General features: G+C 37.6%; 2 protein-coding genes across 3 annotated transcripts in view; one reads left to right on the top strand and one right to left on the bottom strand.

Moving 5' to 3' along the window:
- Window positions 1-2,792: 2,792 nt before the first annotated feature.
- The window catches only part of LOC139554406 (mitoguardin 1-like), a 196,732-nt gene continuing 178,736 nt past the window's right edge, over window positions 2,793-20,788 (top strand). Inside the window, exon 1 of one of the 2 annotated variants that reach the window (XM_071367153.1) lies at window positions 2,793-3,154. In XM_071367153.1, the coding sequence (XP_071223254.1) occupies window positions 3,102-3,154 (53 nt within the window). In that variant the 5' untranslated portion in view covers window positions 2,793-3,101. The remainder of the gene's footprint in view (window positions 3,155-20,788) is intronic. The other variant, XM_071367155.1, reaches the window with a different exon arrangement.
- The window catches only part of LOC139555370 (transport and Golgi organization protein 1 homolog), a 45,923-nt gene continuing 42,089 nt past the window's right edge, over window positions 16,955-20,788 (bottom strand). The window contains exon 6 of the mRNA XM_071369127.1: window positions 16,955-17,772. Within this exon, the coding sequence (XP_071225228.1) occupies window positions 17,593-17,772 (180 nt within the window). The 3' untranslated portion in view covers window positions 16,955-17,592. The remainder of the gene's footprint in view (window positions 17,773-20,788) is intronic.

Genomic DNA, 20,788 nt, shown 5'->3' with positions numbered 1-20,788 from the left:
CAGGCAATAAAGTGTTTGAAAAACCATTACACAAATAACGCCGCAAAATATCTTATTAACGCACATTCACAATCGACATAAAATGGCAGCTACGTAGCAGTACCTAGCAGTACGAAGCTAGCTGCAACCGAGCACGGCTCATATTACTCTCTGCAAACTTAACTAACTTCCTCAATATGTTACTAAAACAAACCTTAAACACTCTTGACATGTTAGCAAGTTATTACATTTAAATTACTCTTTTTAATCATCAATAACGTACCTGAAAAAGGGTAGAAAGAATCACGAGAGCGTGATACGGAATGTTTACTCATGGAACGTTTAGTGCAATGAGAAAAAGACCGCGAATTCTCCGTGAACTTGAGTGGAGACCAGAGCAATCGATCTCAGGCTCATAGATTAAGAGCATTTAGTAGATCACAGATTAACACTTTTATCCACGACAACATAAAGTAATCAACATAACGTTTACACATTCCTCTCACAATTCGTACCCTTTGTATGCTTGACGGATTTTAACAGAATTATATAAATGTTATCAATCTATCAACTAATACTGAATGCATGATCTTCTTAACCTTAGATGTTTTAAGATCCTCACATACTATGAATTTACTAATACTTTTTAATGTATAACAGGCTATTAGTATTTCCTTTAACCTGTCACATACACAGGCCCCAAAGCACAGAATGAAATTCTGAACATCATGGCCAATAGTCATTCGAGGCATTGCAGCTGAGATTAGGTCTCTTCCGATTGTACAATTTTCATTAATTGTTGATGGTACTCAAGATGTCTCTGGTGCTGAACAGGAGAATGTCTGTCTGCGTTATGTTGACCATGACCATGTCCCTCACAAGGAGTTTATTGGGCTATACAGGGTGTCGGAGACAACAGGCGAGGGCATTGCGAAAGTGGCAACTGATGTGTTGTTGAGGAAACCCGCAAACATATGCTCGGTTCTTTTGTTCAGTAGTGTGTATAGCAGTGGTTCTCAACCTTTTTGGGGTACTGGAACCCCTGCATATTTTGAGGCAAGGCAGGCAAGGTTTTGAGCGGTCCTCAGGGACCTCCACCCCCTCTATATTATATGTAAACTTACTGGAAACGTTGTGGTACTGACTACATTCATTACACTTTTTTATTTCACGGACCCCTTGCAATTAGTCCATGGACCCCTGTTTGAGAACCCCTGGTGTAATTGATATTTGTTCTTTTGTTTAGTAGTTTTCAGTACACTTACAAATTATTTATTTCATGTTATTTTATTTAAAATTGCATACTTTGTGCGACATACTTGTCCATAGCTGCTGTTTGAAGAGTTGAGACACTGACTGAAGGATATTTTGTTTGATTTATTTGGGTTTTTCATTGAAGTAGTTATTTTGCTTTTAGAACTGTACTTATTTTAAGCTTTTTGTTCTTGCAAGATATTGTAGTAAACTCAGGCCAGGTGCACATATTTAATGACTATATAAATGTATCAGAAAAAGTCAAATTAAAAGGTCAATTCAATACGGAGACCAACTTTGTGATGGTTCTCAATGGAGATTATTTTAGATGTGATCACACCATGTTCATTGTATTTATGAAAACTACACCCATACAGTGTACAGTACCATTGTCACCTACTGACCTTTCTTGATATTGCTGGTTGTAAGTACGAATACCTGCATACATACTGGACTGGTAAGGAGCACTGCTATAACTATTATTAGTAGTAGAATAATGATTTAAACATTTGAACAAGTTGGGAAAACCCTTCAGTTAACTACTGTACCTATCAATTATCCAGTTGTAGGAATTATGGTTCCTCAATATACATTTAACATATAACAACGTATGCTATGTGTTACAGCACTACTTTTGGTGTCCCCCTCAGGAATTGCTCTTGAGAAAATTTTATGTAATTGTCCCCTCCAAGGTTGATATCAGATTTTCGCCCCTGCCTGCAAGCCAATCAGAATCTAGTTTTAAACAATACCGTGGGTTCCATGGAACGTCACAAACATATTAGGCCACTTGCGTCACAGATTACAGTCACTGAACATGGGTTTAATAGCTATATTGGCTATATGTACAGTATATGCACATCGTATTGAATTGAGATTACATTTACTGCACCGCTGTAATTATGTAGCCTAATCCTATGAGGATCATATGTAAAATGTCAGAATCATGGCACATGAAAACATAATTAAATTGACTGCAGATTATAAAATTTACTGTGACACAATATCAATGTAATTCCAATTAAATTACGTTGAACCAACGTGGAATAAACATTGAATTGATGTATGTACCCAGTGGGAAGTGATCAATTCGAAATGATTGAATACATACAGTACTACAAAGAAAGATATACAAAAATTGCTTCGAAAAACTCTAATTTGCCTGGGCCAACCAAACGTAAAATGTATGTACGGATTACTGTACATCGTTTTGGATGAAAGCATCTGCTTTCAAATCTCTGACTCACACATATGTACAATCTCGCAATGTTTATTTCTGACGCTTTCACGTTTGCTGGATTTTGTGAAGTAAATGATGAGCAGGAGAGCTCCATGAAATCAGTGATATGGTAAAGATTGTGACATGAGAGGGTGTAACATTTCTAGCTGAGGAACAATTTTGGGGTTTTCTCACAAAGTTTATAGTTTTAGACTGCAGTTGCAATTTGTTTTTTTTTTTCACAAAAAATGATATCTAACCATACAATGAATAATTTTGTAATTAATCAAACATTTGACATATATTTTTGACTATTTCCAACGAACAAGCTAGCTATCGAAGTGTCAGCGTGTGTAGTTAAATTAGCCTGCTAACGTCTTCATAGCTAGTAGCATGTAATCAGGACATGACCAAACTGTTGCTGAGATAATGGATGTTGAAACTTCCAAGGAGAAAAGAGGCATTGTTGAAACTCACTCATATGCTTGCGGTGTAAAAAAGGGGGGTGAATGCGATTCATACCCGAATACCCCAACCAAGGAGCAGCTTCCATTTGACAAAGAAGCTCTGAATCGTCTGTGGCCGATAATTGAGAGAGCAAGGAAGGAAGGGAAAAGGGCATACTTTGCGGGAGCTAAGGCTTTTGATAATGGAAGGGAAATTCACGCTGACGCCTAGTTTGTTGACTGCTGGACTTGTCAAGTGAGTTGTGCAGGACTGAGTTGTATTTGCTAATTTGATAAAACTAGATATTTATTGAGGAAAGAGCATTGTTTGTGTGAGCCAAACTTTTTTTATGTATATATTTTTTTTATGGCAGGGAAATTCGCACTGACACTTAATGTTAGCTTGATGGCTATTCGTTTTTACCAATCTATGGTACAATGTTATTTGCAATTGTATAAATATATATAATTTAGATCAACCACTTACGTGGTGCAAAGGTATGTTTTTATTTGCAACTAGAAAGAACTTTTCTTTTTATGAGAACCCGATTCATGTGAACGTATACAAGTTTAATATTCTTCATATAGTCACTTTGATAGTAAATGTCCATTTCTGTTTTTTTCTATTAATGCCAGGGGAATCTGTAATTTTTTGAAAAGGAGATCTTTATTTTTGTATTGTAAGGGTAAGAGTGCCGACTTATTTCATTCAAGAAACTCATGCCTGTTGCACAGATACTGCGTTTTGGCAGTGGTGGGCCGTCAGGGCCAGCAAGGCCTTCTCTGCTGGCCTAAACATCATCAGAATATATATATATTTTTAAATATATTATCCCACAAATATGTATTAAATTATTCCCCAGAGTAAGAGTTATACTCTTCATTTCATAGCTTTCCTCTTGGTTGCACTGCTTCCAGCCCCAGGTTGAGATTTGGAGGGCTGGTCTTTATGTTAGATCTTTTATCCAATCATATTCAGCCATCATGTGTTGCCAGGGGTCTAAAATCTGCCCTCAGGCCTTCAGAATCAACAGTGCGGGCGCTTGTAGCTTAAAGTGAATGGAAATTAAAATTTTGTGTCAACCAATCATCTTTAGAGTTGGCTATTGTACGCCTGCTGGCTGGCTCCAGTGTTACACAGGAGCCAGCTAGCAGGCGTAGTGCGTCCACGTCTTTTGATTGGATTACCAATATTGAGAGGCAGGTCCTATGGGCAGGTCTATGCAGATCTAGGAAACTGAATTTGATAAAGGAATTAATTCGCGTTCTACTAAGCTGTTTTTTCAACCCACAATGGCGGAAGGAGGAGAAGATATCGATTTGGTCGAGGATATAATTATAACGCCATTCTCAAGACGAACTTTTCAAGAAAAGTTAGACATTGTAAGGAGAGGTCGCCCGACGCCACAAAGCCTGTCACAGGCGGTGTCGTGGAAAATCATTTTCAAATACAACGCTTACCAGAACTTTTAAAATCAAACATGCTCTTTATTACAACTGTACAGCCCACTGGCATGTCCCCGCGGAACACACCCCGCGGAACACACACTTTCTCAGAACTCCAGCTACTCTATTTTATACACACATAGTATTGTCCGTCCCCTATGAAGTCATTCACCACCATCTGCTTTCAATTTGTTTATAATAGTGGCCGGACCCTCTATCCCAGTGTGTCCAATTACCTCTAGGCGCCACTCTGTCTGACATGTATGTTTGTAATAGAATGGTCAGACCATATGTCTAGTGTCCAATTGCTTTTAGGCGCCACTCTGTCTGACATGTATGTCAGCACAATGGAGAATCTACAAGGGTCAGAGGGTCAGAACGTCCCTTAGTAGACCTCCATCACCACGGTCCCATGACCCATGTTAACATGTGGTTCGTTACTTTAATGTTCAGCTATCTTTTATATTTATATGTTATCCATGTATCTTATGTTACCACTACACTACTACACCATCTGCTAATCTTTGGTTTCCTGTATTTACCAGAATGGCAAATGCACTCACATCTGCTCTCTTATACTACCTTCCAGTATACTCCTGTCTACTGTCCAACAGTGTGATATCTACCCACATATGTCACCTACTCCTACATAATCCCTCCTCTTGAGGGTATTAACCTCAAAAACCATACTAAAAATGACATATAGAGAGTAGATATCAATACCAACAATTGACTAAAACATTATCAAAATAAAGCTTACAAATCACTTGTACCAAACATCTCAAATGTGAAATAGGAGTAAAAGATCCAATCAGAAACAGTATAAAAAATAAAAATAATACAATGAATATAATAAGAAATTGAATATGAGAAAATCAAAGACCTACATGCAGTTACAAAAGAAAATTGACACAACATCATTCTAAATTTAAGCATTTCAACATGATCCTCCTTGCAGACATGAATTTGGGAATACAGCATATACAGGTAGACCATCCTTACAAAAATCATGGCAAGCATAACCACCTCCAGGAACTACTCTATATAGACAGTTTGGATTCCCAAAGGGGCAGTCCAAAGGTCCACCGACCGCATTACAAGGCTTTCCATACTTATTAGTATACTTGCCTGGGCTACTCGGTACAGGATCAATCACCACAGGAGGGTCATCTCTCCTTACAGACATCTAGTTAACTGCTGTCTGAACCACAATTGACTTTACCAGGGGTATAACACAACAAAATGCAATACCCAAAGCCAACAACCCTCCTCCCAACATGATGGTCATCCTAGCAAACATGACACAAACTCCACCCTTCTCCACTAAGAGCCAATTAAGTATAGTTAATGAATCCCTGTTGATTATATCATATATAATTAATCCATTCTAAGTTCATATTTGGTGTTATCCACAGAAATATAGATTCAAATCCTGATTTAACCTCCTCTCTGGCCTTGAAATCCCTAAGTAGACCTCTAAGCAGTCCAATTGCATTAAGGTATACCTCAGGATCCTTATCATAAACCCTTTTAACTCTAGGTTTTAACATAGTCATCATGGAGTGATTCAATAATAGTAACCTATTTAATTGCTCTAACTAAGGCACAAAGACCAATCCATCCATCAGGCAATACATTCAACAGTTAGTTTTTTCCACACATCCAGAAACTATCAGCAATACCTCTGTCTTGATTTTTCAACATATTAAGAGATGGCGCAACCTGAGTTATGTGACCACACAACCCTTTATCATTATTTTTACGAACTCCCACATTCTCTAAACACCCAAATAGTATCACATTCTACAGTGGTGTTTCCTACATCAATTCCTTCGGTGTCATGGCTGTAAAAACATTCATATTTTCCTTTAACCACGGTACCTCTGTCTAATTGAGGTACATTTAATTCAGTTCTAATATTATAGGCAACACAATCATTGTCTCCCAGCATGGTCTCATTCAACATAGTTTTACCCCTAGTACTTACCCAGAACAATCCTACATGTTATGTCACACAAGGGAATAGAATACTTTCTATTGGTACAATAGTCATTTTTACAACTTACACAGTTTTTACATGATGCTGGTTCAGAGACTATTAAAAGATCAGACAAAGGTGATTTTCTTCACAAAATACAATTGTCCATTCTGTGTCTGTTTGCCATATACTTAGCCCATTCGTATCACTCCTTCTTCACTACTTCTTCTCATGTAGTGTCCTTGAGTGGTTCTGATTCTGATATATCTAATTCTGTTGCTTTTTCAATGTTCTTATCTTGAGGTAGATCATTAGAGTTTATCAGAAAGTTTCAAATATCAGTAAAAACTCTCCTGACTGATGTCTCAGGTTGCTTTGTTGGCACGGTGGTCTGCTTGGTAAGGGCAGTCGATGTCATCTAGTGGTAGCTACTGTGGTCGTCACAGCAGCCGCCACCCTTGTTGTTGTCACAGGTTCTTCCTGTTCAGGTGCAGGGGTAGGTCTTCACCTTCCACTGGTTCAATCTTGTTCATGATGAGCACCTACTCGTCTTTTTCTTTGATTCATGTCAGGTCACATCCTTTCGGGTCCCAAACGACTTCTCCCTTTGTTTGGTGATGTGTCCATCCACAGAGTGCAATCTCCGATAAGGGTTTGATCCTTATGATTGAGATAGACTTCAGTTCTCCTGCTTCTGTTATACATTGAGGTGGAACATAGATTCTAACCTTGTCAGTCTTTTTGGATTGTTCGGCTGATTCCATTCTTCTCTTCCTGCTCCCACCATACATCTTGATTGTGCATTAGTCTGTTGTTTCTATACTAGCATTCACTGTTGCTTCTGTTATGTCAATGTCATTATTCTTTTGTTGTTCTAACATCAATTGTCTGTAAAGGAGGCCATTCAAAAGTTTAAAAGTCAATTGTGGGGTAATCCCCATTTTCTTCAGCTTGCGGGACTTTTCCTCCTCTTTCTTCACCTGAAGCTCCCTCCTCAGGCCGGACTTAGCTTCCATCTGGAAGGGTTTCAATTTTAGGAAAGAAACGTTCTTATTCTGTTCCTTGTGAGGCCTCTCCTCCTCTTCTGGGTGCATTAGTCGGTGCACGTGTCATATTTTGGCTTTCACTTGATTTACTGTTTTCTTGGCTCCTCCCTGGCATCTCAATCGTTTCCGCTGCTCCTGCTCCCTCCAGGCTCCCTCCTGGTGAATCAGCATCCTCAGTGTCCTCATCTCTATGTGGTTGTATCCTTCTCTCTGTTGGGACTCAGCTGCAGTGGTTCAGATGGTACCACGTCTGGCTTCTTTTCACTTGGACGGCCGTTCTTGTTGCTTTGGCCACCTCATAGGGTCCATCTCTCCTCGGTTGATCCCACTTCCTCCGGATCCCTCCAACGTGGACTAGATCTCCTGGTACCACTGAGAGAGGTCCTTCTGGTCCCCTTGGATCATCAGACGCAGAACCTCTCATCCTGGTTCAGGTTTCTGCCTACTTTCTGTGAAGCATTCATACTTAGAGACTTATGGCCTCTGTTCTAAGATTGCACCATACATCCTCTTACTTCCATCACTCATCACACAACAAACAGACATTCCAGCTGAAGCTGGCGAACCCCTCTCCTTCTGGTTTCCTAAACATAAGACTTGGAAAACAACAGACAAAACATAACAGCATTGACAATGTTATGTGTTATGCATAAATATATTCATGCAAACTGAAATCTGAGACCATGACAATTCCCACTCTCTCTTTACCTGACTCTATGCCTCCAGGATACTTTTCTGCTGGACTCCACAAAAATAAAAGCCCTAAAAAGCTTCCTCATGCTTCCACCCAGTCTTCCCCTTTCGGCCACAGGTTCTGAGAGGTGTTCCCAAATCATGTCATTTTTACTTAGTTTCCCATCTACTCCATTTCAACTGATAATCATGTGCATAACCTACAATTAACATTCTCTCTTCTTGAATTAATTCAACACTGTATATGCTTTCATATCAATCCCTTTAACATGTTTGTTTAGAGTATAATATCCTATCATCCATTCTCTTTCACATGATGTATTAAAAATAAAACAAGTAGCCTCCAAACTCAACCCAGTATGTCTATAGTGGAATCTAATCTCTCTCTCTTTCTCTCTCTGATTCCACATCCTCTGTCATGGTGTTTTCAAGCTCACCCATTATTCAGCTGGACCTTACTTCTCGTGAGACTTATGCACCCACCAAAGAGAGACATAAAGAACTTTACCACTGCAGTGTTGTAAGAAGTATACCACCAGCCTGGTGTATCTTGATGTACACTCAGTCTCCAGAATGCAGCCCAAGCCCTTCCATTTCTGGCTGTTTTTTCCTGAGGACATACACACTAACACATGGGTTATTTCCTGACAACATTAGCAAGATCACTAAATCTTAATTTTTAATAACAGCCCTATGTAACCATTCTGCCTCAAATACCTGGCCTCCTGCCACAGAAATATTCAATGATAGTCAAATGATGTTCCCTACATCAACTGCTGTACAATAACATGTAATCAGTCAAATGTCTTCCAGTTGGATTAATATCCAATCCTATCAAAACTAAGTAATAAGTTTCTTAAACTTTTGCTCTAGTGTTCAAAATGCCACCACTTATTCTTTTTACCATATCTTTAAATATGTGAATTGTTCTATTTACTTTTAGAATTGTCCCTATATTTTACACAGCCAGCTGTCTTTCCTTTTCTGTGAATTATCTCTATTATTATACATAGTTTCTAGAAATAACACCCCTTCACTACCATTACCTTCATTTATGAGTCCCCTAACCCATAACAGCCATTATTTGATACATACTTAAAACATCCTTAAGTCAATTTATATATCATTTATATCAGTATCAGTCCCTCCTCAGGAACATATACACAACATTATGTTCCTCAAAACAAAAATAAAGTGACCAAACGAGAAAAAGAGAAAAAAAAAAAAAAAATTATAATAATTACACATTTGCAATAAATTTCCACTATTTGTAATGTAATTAAACCTGGAGAAAACGTCCATCTGTTTCATTCTATGCCCATGTTATTATTGGTCTCTTTCTTCTTCATTCTTGGGTATCATCGCACAACAGACTACCTTTTTATTCAATTACTTATATTATTATATTTTATCATTACAATTCCAATGGCATTATAAAACAAAAGAAACAAAAAAAAAAAAAAAAAAAAAAACTTTAATCTAATATTCTGTAAGTTTTGTCAACCACCTTGTCTCAGGATTAGTTTCCAGAGCTTCCCTAGGCCTATTAAATTTAAACAGTTCTATATCTAAATAACTAAACAGTTATTTCTTAAATACATTTTCCAACCCAATATTCAGGATAACAGTCCTTAGTGTTTACTTTAACTCAAATTTGACCTTATCTATTCAATACACAACATCCCTTTAATAATTAACATTTATACTATACACTTTAATTACCAGTACCATCTATTTTCCCAATAGCCCTTTTGTCTCAGTTTCTCTCATGAATGGCCTGATAATAAAAAAATCAGTACCCCAATAACTTTAAGTCATTATTCTCCCAACAAATATAACGTAATTTCAGCATGTCTTTTTTTTAGATACAGTTCACAGGTCATCAGACACAGTTGTCCCTCACTGTTCAGTCGGTTAGGGTGGGTTTGATCTCCACACCCACTTGTGGTGATATTCTCTCCCATGCCTTAAAGCATTCTGACGTCACCTTCTTATGATAACTCCCTTATTCCACCAGTGTTCTCTCAGATGAATTATAGATGATGTTTTTATCAACAAAACCCTTACAGAAACCCACACTCCAATAAACCCTTTAGAATAACTTTCAACACTTTTTATATGCATAATGAACAAAACACATTTGTGTATTCCCCCAAAGACCATAACCCCAAAGAACTGATAGTTTTACCTATGAACCCATGTTATATCGAAAATAAAAATTAAAATAAACCTATTCGAATAACTTATTCAATTTAAGGGTACAACTCTTCATAATTTTCCCAGGGACATAATAGATTTTCAAAGTAATTATACAGTTTGAATAGAGTCTGGTGTCTTAAACATTTTATAAGTATATCCCACCTGTTCCAACAATTTCTAGTAAAAGGTGATCAGTCTTTCACAAGAAATTCCTAGGATTCAGGGCATTTTGACACCATTAATATGTTTCCACTCCCCCTTTCTTTAGGAGCAACTTAAATACATTTTTCAAAAACATGTTCATCCTTTTGCATACCCAATTTGAAACTGAATTGGAAAAAACCCTTCCAATATATCTACTAATGCATATTCATTCCCAGTACATGGTGTACTCACTAGTGAATCATAAGCCAATAATCGCAAAGGGACTGGACTCACTCATCCAGAACTCCATGTTTTAGCCTTATCCAGATATTTTTATTTTTAAAGCGGCTGACTTTAATTAACTGCTTTCCACAGTAATGCAGTCTCCAATGACATTGTTGACCAGAGAAGATTAAAAAACCCTTTTTTTCCCTTATTCTTTCTGGAAAAGAAAGTGTACATATTGTTAATATTCACAACGTTACCTTTTAGTCAGCAAACCAATAATTTTACTTATCCATAGATTTTATTCTAAAGCGTCTTTAACAGTTCCAGAGAATTGTGGTATAGAATGTCTAACAATTAAAATTCCATCGTTATTTTACTAGATGTCAAACGTGATCTAATACTTCTTCTTGACCACATATAAACTGTAATCTCTATGAAACACTCATTGTTCGCTCAGAGACTATACACCGACAAGTAAAAAATTCCATTCTCACTAACCTCAAACCAATTAGTTGTTTGTTATTTTGACAAGGATATAAACTCTTGTATAGCGGCATTTCCTACTACCGCACTAAGTTCTAATGTCACATTACACTAATTTTCCCATACCCGATATACCTATATCCAGAACAGAGAGCTATTTTCTTATTGGTTCTTAGATCTTGTCAATAGTTCTGCCAATCACCCGCACGTCTGCGAGGACTAGAGGAACCACACACACAACCTCATCGCAATGTATTTTCTGATGATAGAATGTTGACATCAGAACGCCTACAAATCGAGCTTCACATTTTGGTCCCATGCGACTATTTATTTATTTATTTTTCCTAAATACTCCCATGTATTTCTACACCTTTTATTTACTATTTTTCCGAGGTAGAGCCAATCTCCTTTCCAATTAATAATTCATTTGTCACATCACTTAATTTCTTTTATCGAAGCCTACTCTATACAGTACATACATTATTTCTGAATACTACAGATTACTTAATGTCTTATTCTAGTACAGTACTTCAAATATCACTGTTTTTTTCCCTTTACAGATATCATTATTTATTCATTTGGTTTGTTGTTACAGTTCTAATCAATTTTTAAGATTACATTTACGTTACATTTAAGTCATTTAGCAGATGCTCTTATCCAGAGCGACTTACAAATTGGAAAGTTCATACATATTCATCCTGGTCCCCCCGTGGGAATTGAACACTCAACCCAGGCGTTGCAAGCACCATGCTCTACCAACTGAGCCACACAGGTCCACTGCCCGCTCCGTTAAGATCTCTATCTAACGTCTTACTATTACCTATATTTATTTATTTTGTCTCTACTTTCTTACCTCTTCTCCATATTCTTATTGTTTGATCCTATGGTCAATTTACTAGTGAGTCAAGCCACCCCTGTTCTCCTTTTTATCCTGGCCACTCCATTTTGCACCGCTGTCTACCCTGCAGGCTATTTTTTAGACCATAGCTTCTGTAGACACAGAGTGTCTGACGGCCTGTTTTTTCCTCCTTCTTTGTTTCACCGTACGCGAATTCTTAATGTGTCCTGGATTCCACTATTTATCTTAACCAACCTAGATTCATTGTTAAACTTTATAGTATAATTTCAATTTATTGGCGCTCCTACTTTCTGTTTTGTTACACACTTTTCTATCCGTATTTATACTATTCGGTTAACGCCTTTTTAAGTATTTTTATTTATTATTTGTTTTGACACCGTTTTTAGTAATTCTACTATGATCGCTTATTACTTTATCACATCAGTGTTTTTATCCTTGATTACAACTTATTTTTACTTCGATGTTTCTTAATTTCGTTCCCTCTATCTTAGTATTTAGAGGCACCCTTTCTTTACGTTCTACTCTGTCACAGGAAGGCTGCGCGCACCCTCTTCAGGACGCTCTGCCTACACGCACATAACCTGTCCTATCTTTCTTCCTAATGTTCTATCTTTACACAGATCCACTCATTTCTTACAACATTTTCATTCATCCTTTTTATTTTTCATCTGTTCATTCAATCCCTTTGTTTTTACCTCAAAACAACTTAGTCTTTCTTTATTGACTTAATTCACTTCCTCCTACATAAGCCTAGACTGCTAAGATTTCTACAATATGACGAGACTACTGTCTAATCGGATCAGCTTGTCTTCATATCCTATTCAACCCCCAATACTTATCTTTTCTTCTATTATTAGAGTAGTATTGTGGCGTGACCTACTGAATTACCAAACCCTGGTAGCTAGACAGAGCGGTTTTTTATTCGCAGGATTTCTTTTGCATTTGAACGCCGCACAATCGGGCCAACGTTTTTCCTGCACCTACTACTTCACCCATACAGTCCTCCTTTCAGAGCGGAAACTATGAATATTTATTTAACTACTGATTTATGTTTTGACCGTATAAGTTACTTTTGCAGTTGAACGCCGCACAATCGGGCCAACGTTTTCCTACAACCTACTGATTTATGCTTTGACCGTATAAGTTACTTTTGCAGTTGAACGCCGCACAATCGGGCTAACGTTTTCCTACAACCTACTGATTTATGCTTTGACCGTATAAGCTACTTTTGCAGTTGAACGCCGCACAATCGGGCTAACGTTTTCCTACAACCTACTGATTTATGCTTTGACCGTATAAGCTACTTTTGCAGTTGAACGTCGCACAATCGGGCTAACGTTCTTCCTGCCTTCTAAATATTTCATCCGTTCAGTCCTTCTTTCAAAGCGGTAACCATGAAATATTAATTTAACTACTAAATATTCACCAACAGACCCTTCTGCCGCGCCGTGAATATCCCACCCAAGCAGACCTTTTCAAAAATGTTAACCAGCCATCTCAGCCAGATGCGCAAACAACCGCATCATTTAAGCTACACATTCGAACGGTCTGATCTGAACGAGCGCATGCATGCTCACTCTACATCTAACACAAGCAAAGTTCACAGCACCTATTCACTCAGTCTCTATACATGCGCATACATTTATATTTAATACCATTCCCCAAATTACACATACATGCAAATTCATTGAATTTAAAAGTTCTTTTGTATTTACTGGTTTCATTTTAGGAAATTTGAAAGAGAGACTTACGTGGCGCTCCTCTCGCTGAGACAGTATCTCTGAAGCAATCTTACACAAACATTTCAACTATTGTAAGAACTTGCTTACCGTCTAGTTGGGCGGCCACCTCTGTTTGTTAGATTGTCCAAAGAACCCATCATCAGCCAAGAACGTCCCAGTCCCTATCAGCTCCTGGCTAGCTCGCCAAATCTGTCGTGGAAAATCATTTTCAAATACAACGCTTACCAGAACTTTTAAAATCAAACATGCTCTTTATTACAACTGTACAGCCCACTGGCATGTCCCCGCGGAACACACCCCGCGGAACACACACTTTCTCAGAACTCCAGCTACTCTATTTTATACACACATAGTATTGTCCGTCCCCTATGAAGTCATTCACCACCATCTGCTTTCAATTTGTTTATAATAGTGGCCGGACCCTCTATCCCAGTGTGTCCAATTACCTCTAGGCGCCACTCTGTCTGACATGTATGTTTGTAATAGAATGGTCAGACCATATGTCTAGTGTCCAATTGCTTTTAGGCGCCACTCTGTCTGACATGTATGTCAGCACAATGGAGAATCTACAAGGGTCAGAGGGTCAGAACGTCCCTTAGTAGACCTCCATCACCACGGTCCCATGACCCATGTTAACATGTGGTTCGTTACTTTAATGTTCAGCTATCTTTTATATTTATATGTTATCCATGTATCTTATGTTACCACTACACTACTACACCATCTGCTAATCTTTGGTTTCCTGTATTTACCAGAATGGCAAATGCACTCACATCTGCTCTCTTATACTACCTTCCAGTATACTCCTGTCTACTGTCCAACAGTGTGATATCTACCCACATATGTCACCTACTCCTACAGCGGGAAAGGGGTTCGTTCGCTCGCCACTTTCAAAGTTTCAACTACGAGCGCTGTCAATGGCTCACAGGCTCCGAGAAGCACTGCAAACTGTACTGCTGGGAATGCCTATTATTTGCAAGTGATCGATTTGGTGTTTGGAGCCACACTGGCTTTGCAAACTTGAGTTGTCTGTTAAACACTGTTTACCCAAAAATGTCAATTTGTCAATTTCAAGGTGACGCAACGCCTGGTTATACTGCGTTGCTGTCTAAATGTATAGTGTCTAGAGCCATGGCATAATGATGGTAATAAGAGGTGGATTAATTCGGGTGGGACTGTGTAGTACCTCACTGAAGGCCTAGGCCCCAGGCCCACGGCACGCCACTGCGTTTTGGAAGTGTCAATGGTGATGATATGAATGACATTTGGTTTTCATTTGGTACTAATCGGTCAGCAGGTGTCCCTATTTTAAAAGGCAACTTTAAGGCTCATATATTGAGTCATGAAGCAGATAATACAGGGAGATGGATTATACTATTGGTAGATGTTAACCATGTTCAATTCATTGTTGTAAATACTTAAGCTTCCAATAACAAGTCAAGTAACTGTATTTTATTTAGAGACATTGAGAGGAAAATAAGTAAAATGATGTCTAAATTTCAATTGGCCAAAGTAATATGGGGTGGAGATTTTAATACAGTATTACATGATAATCTAGATAGATGGCCTCCTATGGATAGCAATTCTGTTTGTGAGATAAGGAATATATGTCTAAGGTTAGGTGTTCTAGATATTTGGAGACATAAGAACCCAGATAAGATTATGTTTACATGGAGTACCAAAGATTTATCTATACAATCCCGTATTGATTTCTGGCTGATATCTGAAGATATTGCTGACAAGGTTGATACAGTCTCGATTGAACCATTGATTTTAACAGACCACAACGGGATCTCAATAAAGATAAATATGCATGGTTTGTCAACCAAAAAAAGTTAAAGGTTACTGGAAAATGAACAAGACTTTACTAGAGAATTAAGTATTTAAGAAGGAAGTAGCAGGAATTAATGATAAATACAGGAATTGTGCCTGTGTTATGAATATGTTTGGAAGTTACTGGGAGCTAAGGAAATTTGATTAAGGCTTTTGGCTATTTCAATGGGAAAAGAAATTGCTCGTGCCAAGAGAGAGAAAGAATATGACATCATAAAGGGAATAATGGATTAAACTAAAAAAAGGGAACTAACTAATCAGGAATTACTGGAGCTATCATCATTGCAAATGCAGTTAGACTGTTTCTACGAGGAAAAGGCCCGGGGAGCGTTTGTAAGAGCAAGACGATTAAAGATATTTCTTTAATTTAGAAAAAAGGGCAGGCGAAAAGACTTCCTTCCATATGTCAATTAATGATTAATAATACTCCCAATGAAAATCCAAAAGAAATCTCTCAGCATGTTGTCCCAGTTTTATCAGAATCTGTATACATCAGCCCAGCCAACTTCCAATATGGATCTTTTCTTCGACAATGTAGCAAAGAAGTAGCTAAGAAGATAATGATTTCAGGGATTTTTGTGACGAGTTATCTGAAATTGAGATAAGACTGTATTAAAAGCCTTAAGGACAATAGGTCCCCTGGAAATGATGGTTTAATAAGCGAGATTTATAAATCATTCAATGATAAATTGATTCCTTTCATTCTTGCTATGCTTCCTTAAAGCAAGGTGTAATTACTATGATTCAATGGACATGGGTGGGGGAATATTTGTGTGACGACCTAAAATGGGGGCAGAAGCTCACCAGCACCCCATCTTATATGTCCAACCACCCTGAACGTCAGACTCTATTGAAGCACATACAGTGGTGTAAAGTACTTAAGTAAAAATACTTTAAAGTACTACTTAAGTAGTTTTGGGGGGTATCTGTACTTTACTATTTATAGTTTTGACAACTTTTACTTTACTACATTTCTAAGGAAAATAATGTACTTTTTACTCCATACATTTTCCCTGACACCCAAAAGGAATCGTTACATTTTGAATGGCTAGCAGGCAGGAAAATTGTCGGTTGGATGTACTGCCAAATTCTCTAAAATGAAGTTGGAAGCGACTTATGGTAGAGAAATGAACATTCAATTCTCTGGCAGCAGCTCTGGTGGACATTCCTGCAGTCCGCATACCAATTGCACAATCCCTCAGAACTTCAGACGTCTGTGGCATTGTGTTGTGACAAATATGCACATTTTAGTGGCCTTTTGTCCCCAGCAAAAGGTGCACCTGTGTAATGATCATGCTAGTTAATCAGTTTCTTGATATGGTGCACCTTTCAATGTGGATAGATTATCTTGGCAATGGAGAAATGCTCACATTTTTATTTTTTTTGGCGTACAGAACATTTCCCGGGACCTTTAACTTCAGCTCATGAAACATGGGACCAACCTTTTACATGTTGCGTTTTTTTGTTCAGTATAGTTTATTACAAATATAGCCGTATACAGTCCTCCAGATATCTGTTGACAAGGACATACATCACTGTGTATTTGTTACACTGTACATACAAAAATGGCCAAACATTTTTTTGTTTGTTACCATTTTCCATTGTTACTAACTTGTACTGGTTAAAAGTATGATTAAAGAAGAAGAAAAATGTGTATTTTTTGCAAACCATGTTTAGTACTTCTAAAAGAGACAATGACAAATTCATGGTTCAACAAGATATTATAGTCATCAAAAGGGTAGAATTTTAGCATTGATATACTTATGATACAGTACTTTACAGCTTTGATTGGTCACAGAATATATGACATGAAGGGGTGATGTAATTATCTGAATTACTGTAGATTTGAATAGTTTAGTTAATCAAAAGTGAAGTATGGTTATAGGTCCAATGGGTGTTGTTCATATACCACTCTGACTCAAAATCAATATATTAGATACATACATATCATCATATTGATAGATTATTGCTATCAACTGCTGGTTGCAAGTTATATTACCTTGTTTGTATCTTTTGGAACAATGGCAATTAAGTTGATTAAAATTAAGAATAGATAGATGGGCTACCACTGGTGTCACAGGCATCACAGGTCTTGACCACCATGTTGCGATGCTTCTTTAGGATCACGTTGTTGTTGTCAGCGTAGAAGAGTACAGAGATGGGACTGAGCTTGGTGGGTGTGCAGCACGCTTTGGGAACCTCATCCGGCTTCAGAAGGTGAACCTGCCATTGAAAACGGTAAATCAGACTCATTCATACATGCACTTTCATATAGTCAATGATAATATCCTGTTATAAAAGAGATATGGGTTATTTAAGCAGTAAGGCCCAAGGAGGGGTGGTATATTGGCTATATACCACAAACCTCAGTGGTGCCTTATTGCTATTAGAACACCTACTCATTCAAGGGTTTTTCTTTATTTTTACTATTTATTTAACCTTTATTTAACCAGGAAGGGCTCATTGAGATTTAAAATCTCCTTTTCAAGAGCGTCCTGGCCAAGATAGGCAGCACCAAGTCATTACAAAAATACAGACAAACAACATGAAAAACTAGTAATCTAGTAGAAACCATTGAATTCACAAGAGTATAACAAAAATCAAAAACAGCAAATTAAAAACATTGACAGGTCAGGGAATCAGTCTCAAGATCATTCATCAGTGATTTAAAAATACCAATCGGGACAAGTTCTTCCAGTTTAAAAGTATTTTGTAAGGCGTTCCAAGACGATGGCGCAGAGTACATAAAAGCCCTTTTACCAAATTCAGTTCGGACATTTGGAACAGTTAGCAGGATAAAGTCCAGCGAACGAAGACAGTACCCACCACATTTCTGAACAATAAAAATGCCCAAATAAAAAGGTAGTAAACCCAAAATGGCTTAATAAATCAAAGTATACCAGTGACTGAGCCTACGAGTGACTAGAGAAGGCCAGCCAACCCTGGTATACAAAGTGCAGTGGTGCGTAAGGGTTTTGCAGTTTTAAAGAAATCTCAAAGTGCCATGGTAAAGGGTATCAATTGATCTCAAACACTGAGCAGAAGCATTCATATATAAAATATCCCCATAGTCTAGTAAAGGCATAAATGTAGCTGATACTAGCCTCCTGGCTTCAAAAGAAAAACAGGCCTTATTCCTAAAATAAAATCCGAATTTCAGCTTCAATTTTTTTGTAAGTTGTTGAATATGCAATTAAAATTCCAAGATATTTATATGAGGTTACAACCTCAATCTCCTTGCCCTGACAGGTAGTAATAGGTGAAAGGTTCAGAGGTCTATTTCTTGCTTTAGAAAACACCATTAGTTAGTTTTGTCAGTATTGAGGATAAGCTTCAATTGACACAAGGTATGTTGAACAGTATAAAAAGCCGTTTGCAAGTTCTGGAAAGCTTTTGTAAGAGACGAGGCACAACAGTAAATAACAGTATCATCAGCATAAAAATGAAGTTGCGCATTTTGGACATTTTTGTCTAAATCATTTAAATAAATAGTGAATAAGCGAGGACCAAGTACATAGCCTTGGGGCACACCATTAAAGACAGACAATTTAACAGACATAAGCCCATCAAATTGAGTGCATTGAGTTATATCAGACAGATAGTTAGCAAACCATGCAACTGCATGCTCTGAAAGACCTACACTCGACAATCTCTGCCTTAGTATAGCATGATAAACTGTATCAAAAGCCTTAGAGAGAGCCTTAGAGAGATCAATAAAAAGTGAGACACAGTGTTGTTTTTTGTCAAGGGCTTCAGTGATATAATTTAAAACCTTCATGGCTGCTGTAATTGTGCTATACTTCTTCCTGAAGCCCGATTGGTACATTGATAAAATAGAGTTAGTAATTAAAAACTCTTTTAGCAGCTCACTCACAAGGGTTTCAAGTATTTTCACCAGGGGTGACAGCTTTGAGATTGGCCTATAATTATTTAAAAGAGTTGGATCTCCCACTTTTAAAAGTGATAGGACAAATGCTGATTTCCAGATTTTCGGAATATCATTACATTCCAGGGTTAGATTGAACCGATATGTAAGTGGTTCAAGTATGAAATCAGCTGCCAGATTTAAAAAGCAGGGATCCAAAAGATCAGGACCTGCAGGCTTTCTCTGATCTAAGGATTTCAGGGCTTTATGTACCACCTGCACTGAGAATGGCAAAAAGCTAAAAGTTTGACCAGCTCTCACTGGTTCATCCACACAGGGTTGTAAAGAGACAGAGGACACTGAATCAAACAGCCTACCAGATGATACAAAGTGCTCATTGAAACAATTCAGCGTTTCAGTTTTGTCATATACAGCAAGAGAGTCCTTCAAAACACATGACGGTAATTCAGTAACATTACTTTTACCAGACATAGACTTAATAGCTTTCCAAAACGTTCTAGGGTCATTCAGGTTATCAGTGGTAACAGACATAAAATATTCAGACTTGACCTTCCTGAGAAGAAAAGAACACTTGTTTCGTAATTGCCTAAAAATAAGCCAATCAGCATCAGAACATGATTTCCTTGCTTTAGCCCAGGCTAGATTACGGTCGTGAATAATACAAGACAGCTCAGAAGAAAACCATGGATTATCCCGCCCTTTAACCCTGAACCTGCGGAATGGGGCATGTTTGTTTACTATTTGGGAAAAAAACATAATGAAAGCATATCCAGGCAGTTTCCACATCAGGGATAAGCTCAATCTTGCTCCAGTCAAAATGAAACAAATCATGAAAGAAAGCCTGCTCATTAAAACACTTCAAATTTCTCTTACGAATAAAACGTGGGTTTGTCTAAGGAACCTTAGTATTTCTAACAGCAACAACAGCACAATGGTCACTTAAATCATTACAAAAAACACCAACCGCAGAATATTTATGTGGAACATTTGTTAATAACAAATCAATCAGGGTAGATTTATCTGGGCATTTAAGATTTGGGCGAGTGGGTGAGTTAATCAACTGGGTAAAATTCATAGAATTACAAAACATTTTTAAATCATCAGACACCGGCTTTAACCAACACCAGTTGAGATCACCAATCAAAATCATTTCACTGTAAAGAAGTTTAGACATAAGGTGCGACAAAGAAGAAAATGCTATTTTCTACATTGTTGAATAATAGTGAAGACATCAAAACTATGAAATAACTGAAATGGAATCATGTAGTAACCAAAAAAGTGTGAAACATATCATATATTTCAGATTATTCAAATAGCCACCCTTTGCCTTGATGACAGCTTTGCACACTCGTG

Source organism: Salvelinus alpinus, chromosome 26, assembly GCF_045679555.1.
Source record: "Salvelinus alpinus chromosome 26, SLU_Salpinus.1, whole genome shotgun sequence".
NCBI classification, from domain to species: domain Eukaryota; kingdom Metazoa; phylum Chordata; class Actinopteri; order Salmoniformes; family Salmonidae; genus Salvelinus; species Salvelinus alpinus.
This window is presented reverse-complemented; position numbering and strand designations above follow the sequence as displayed.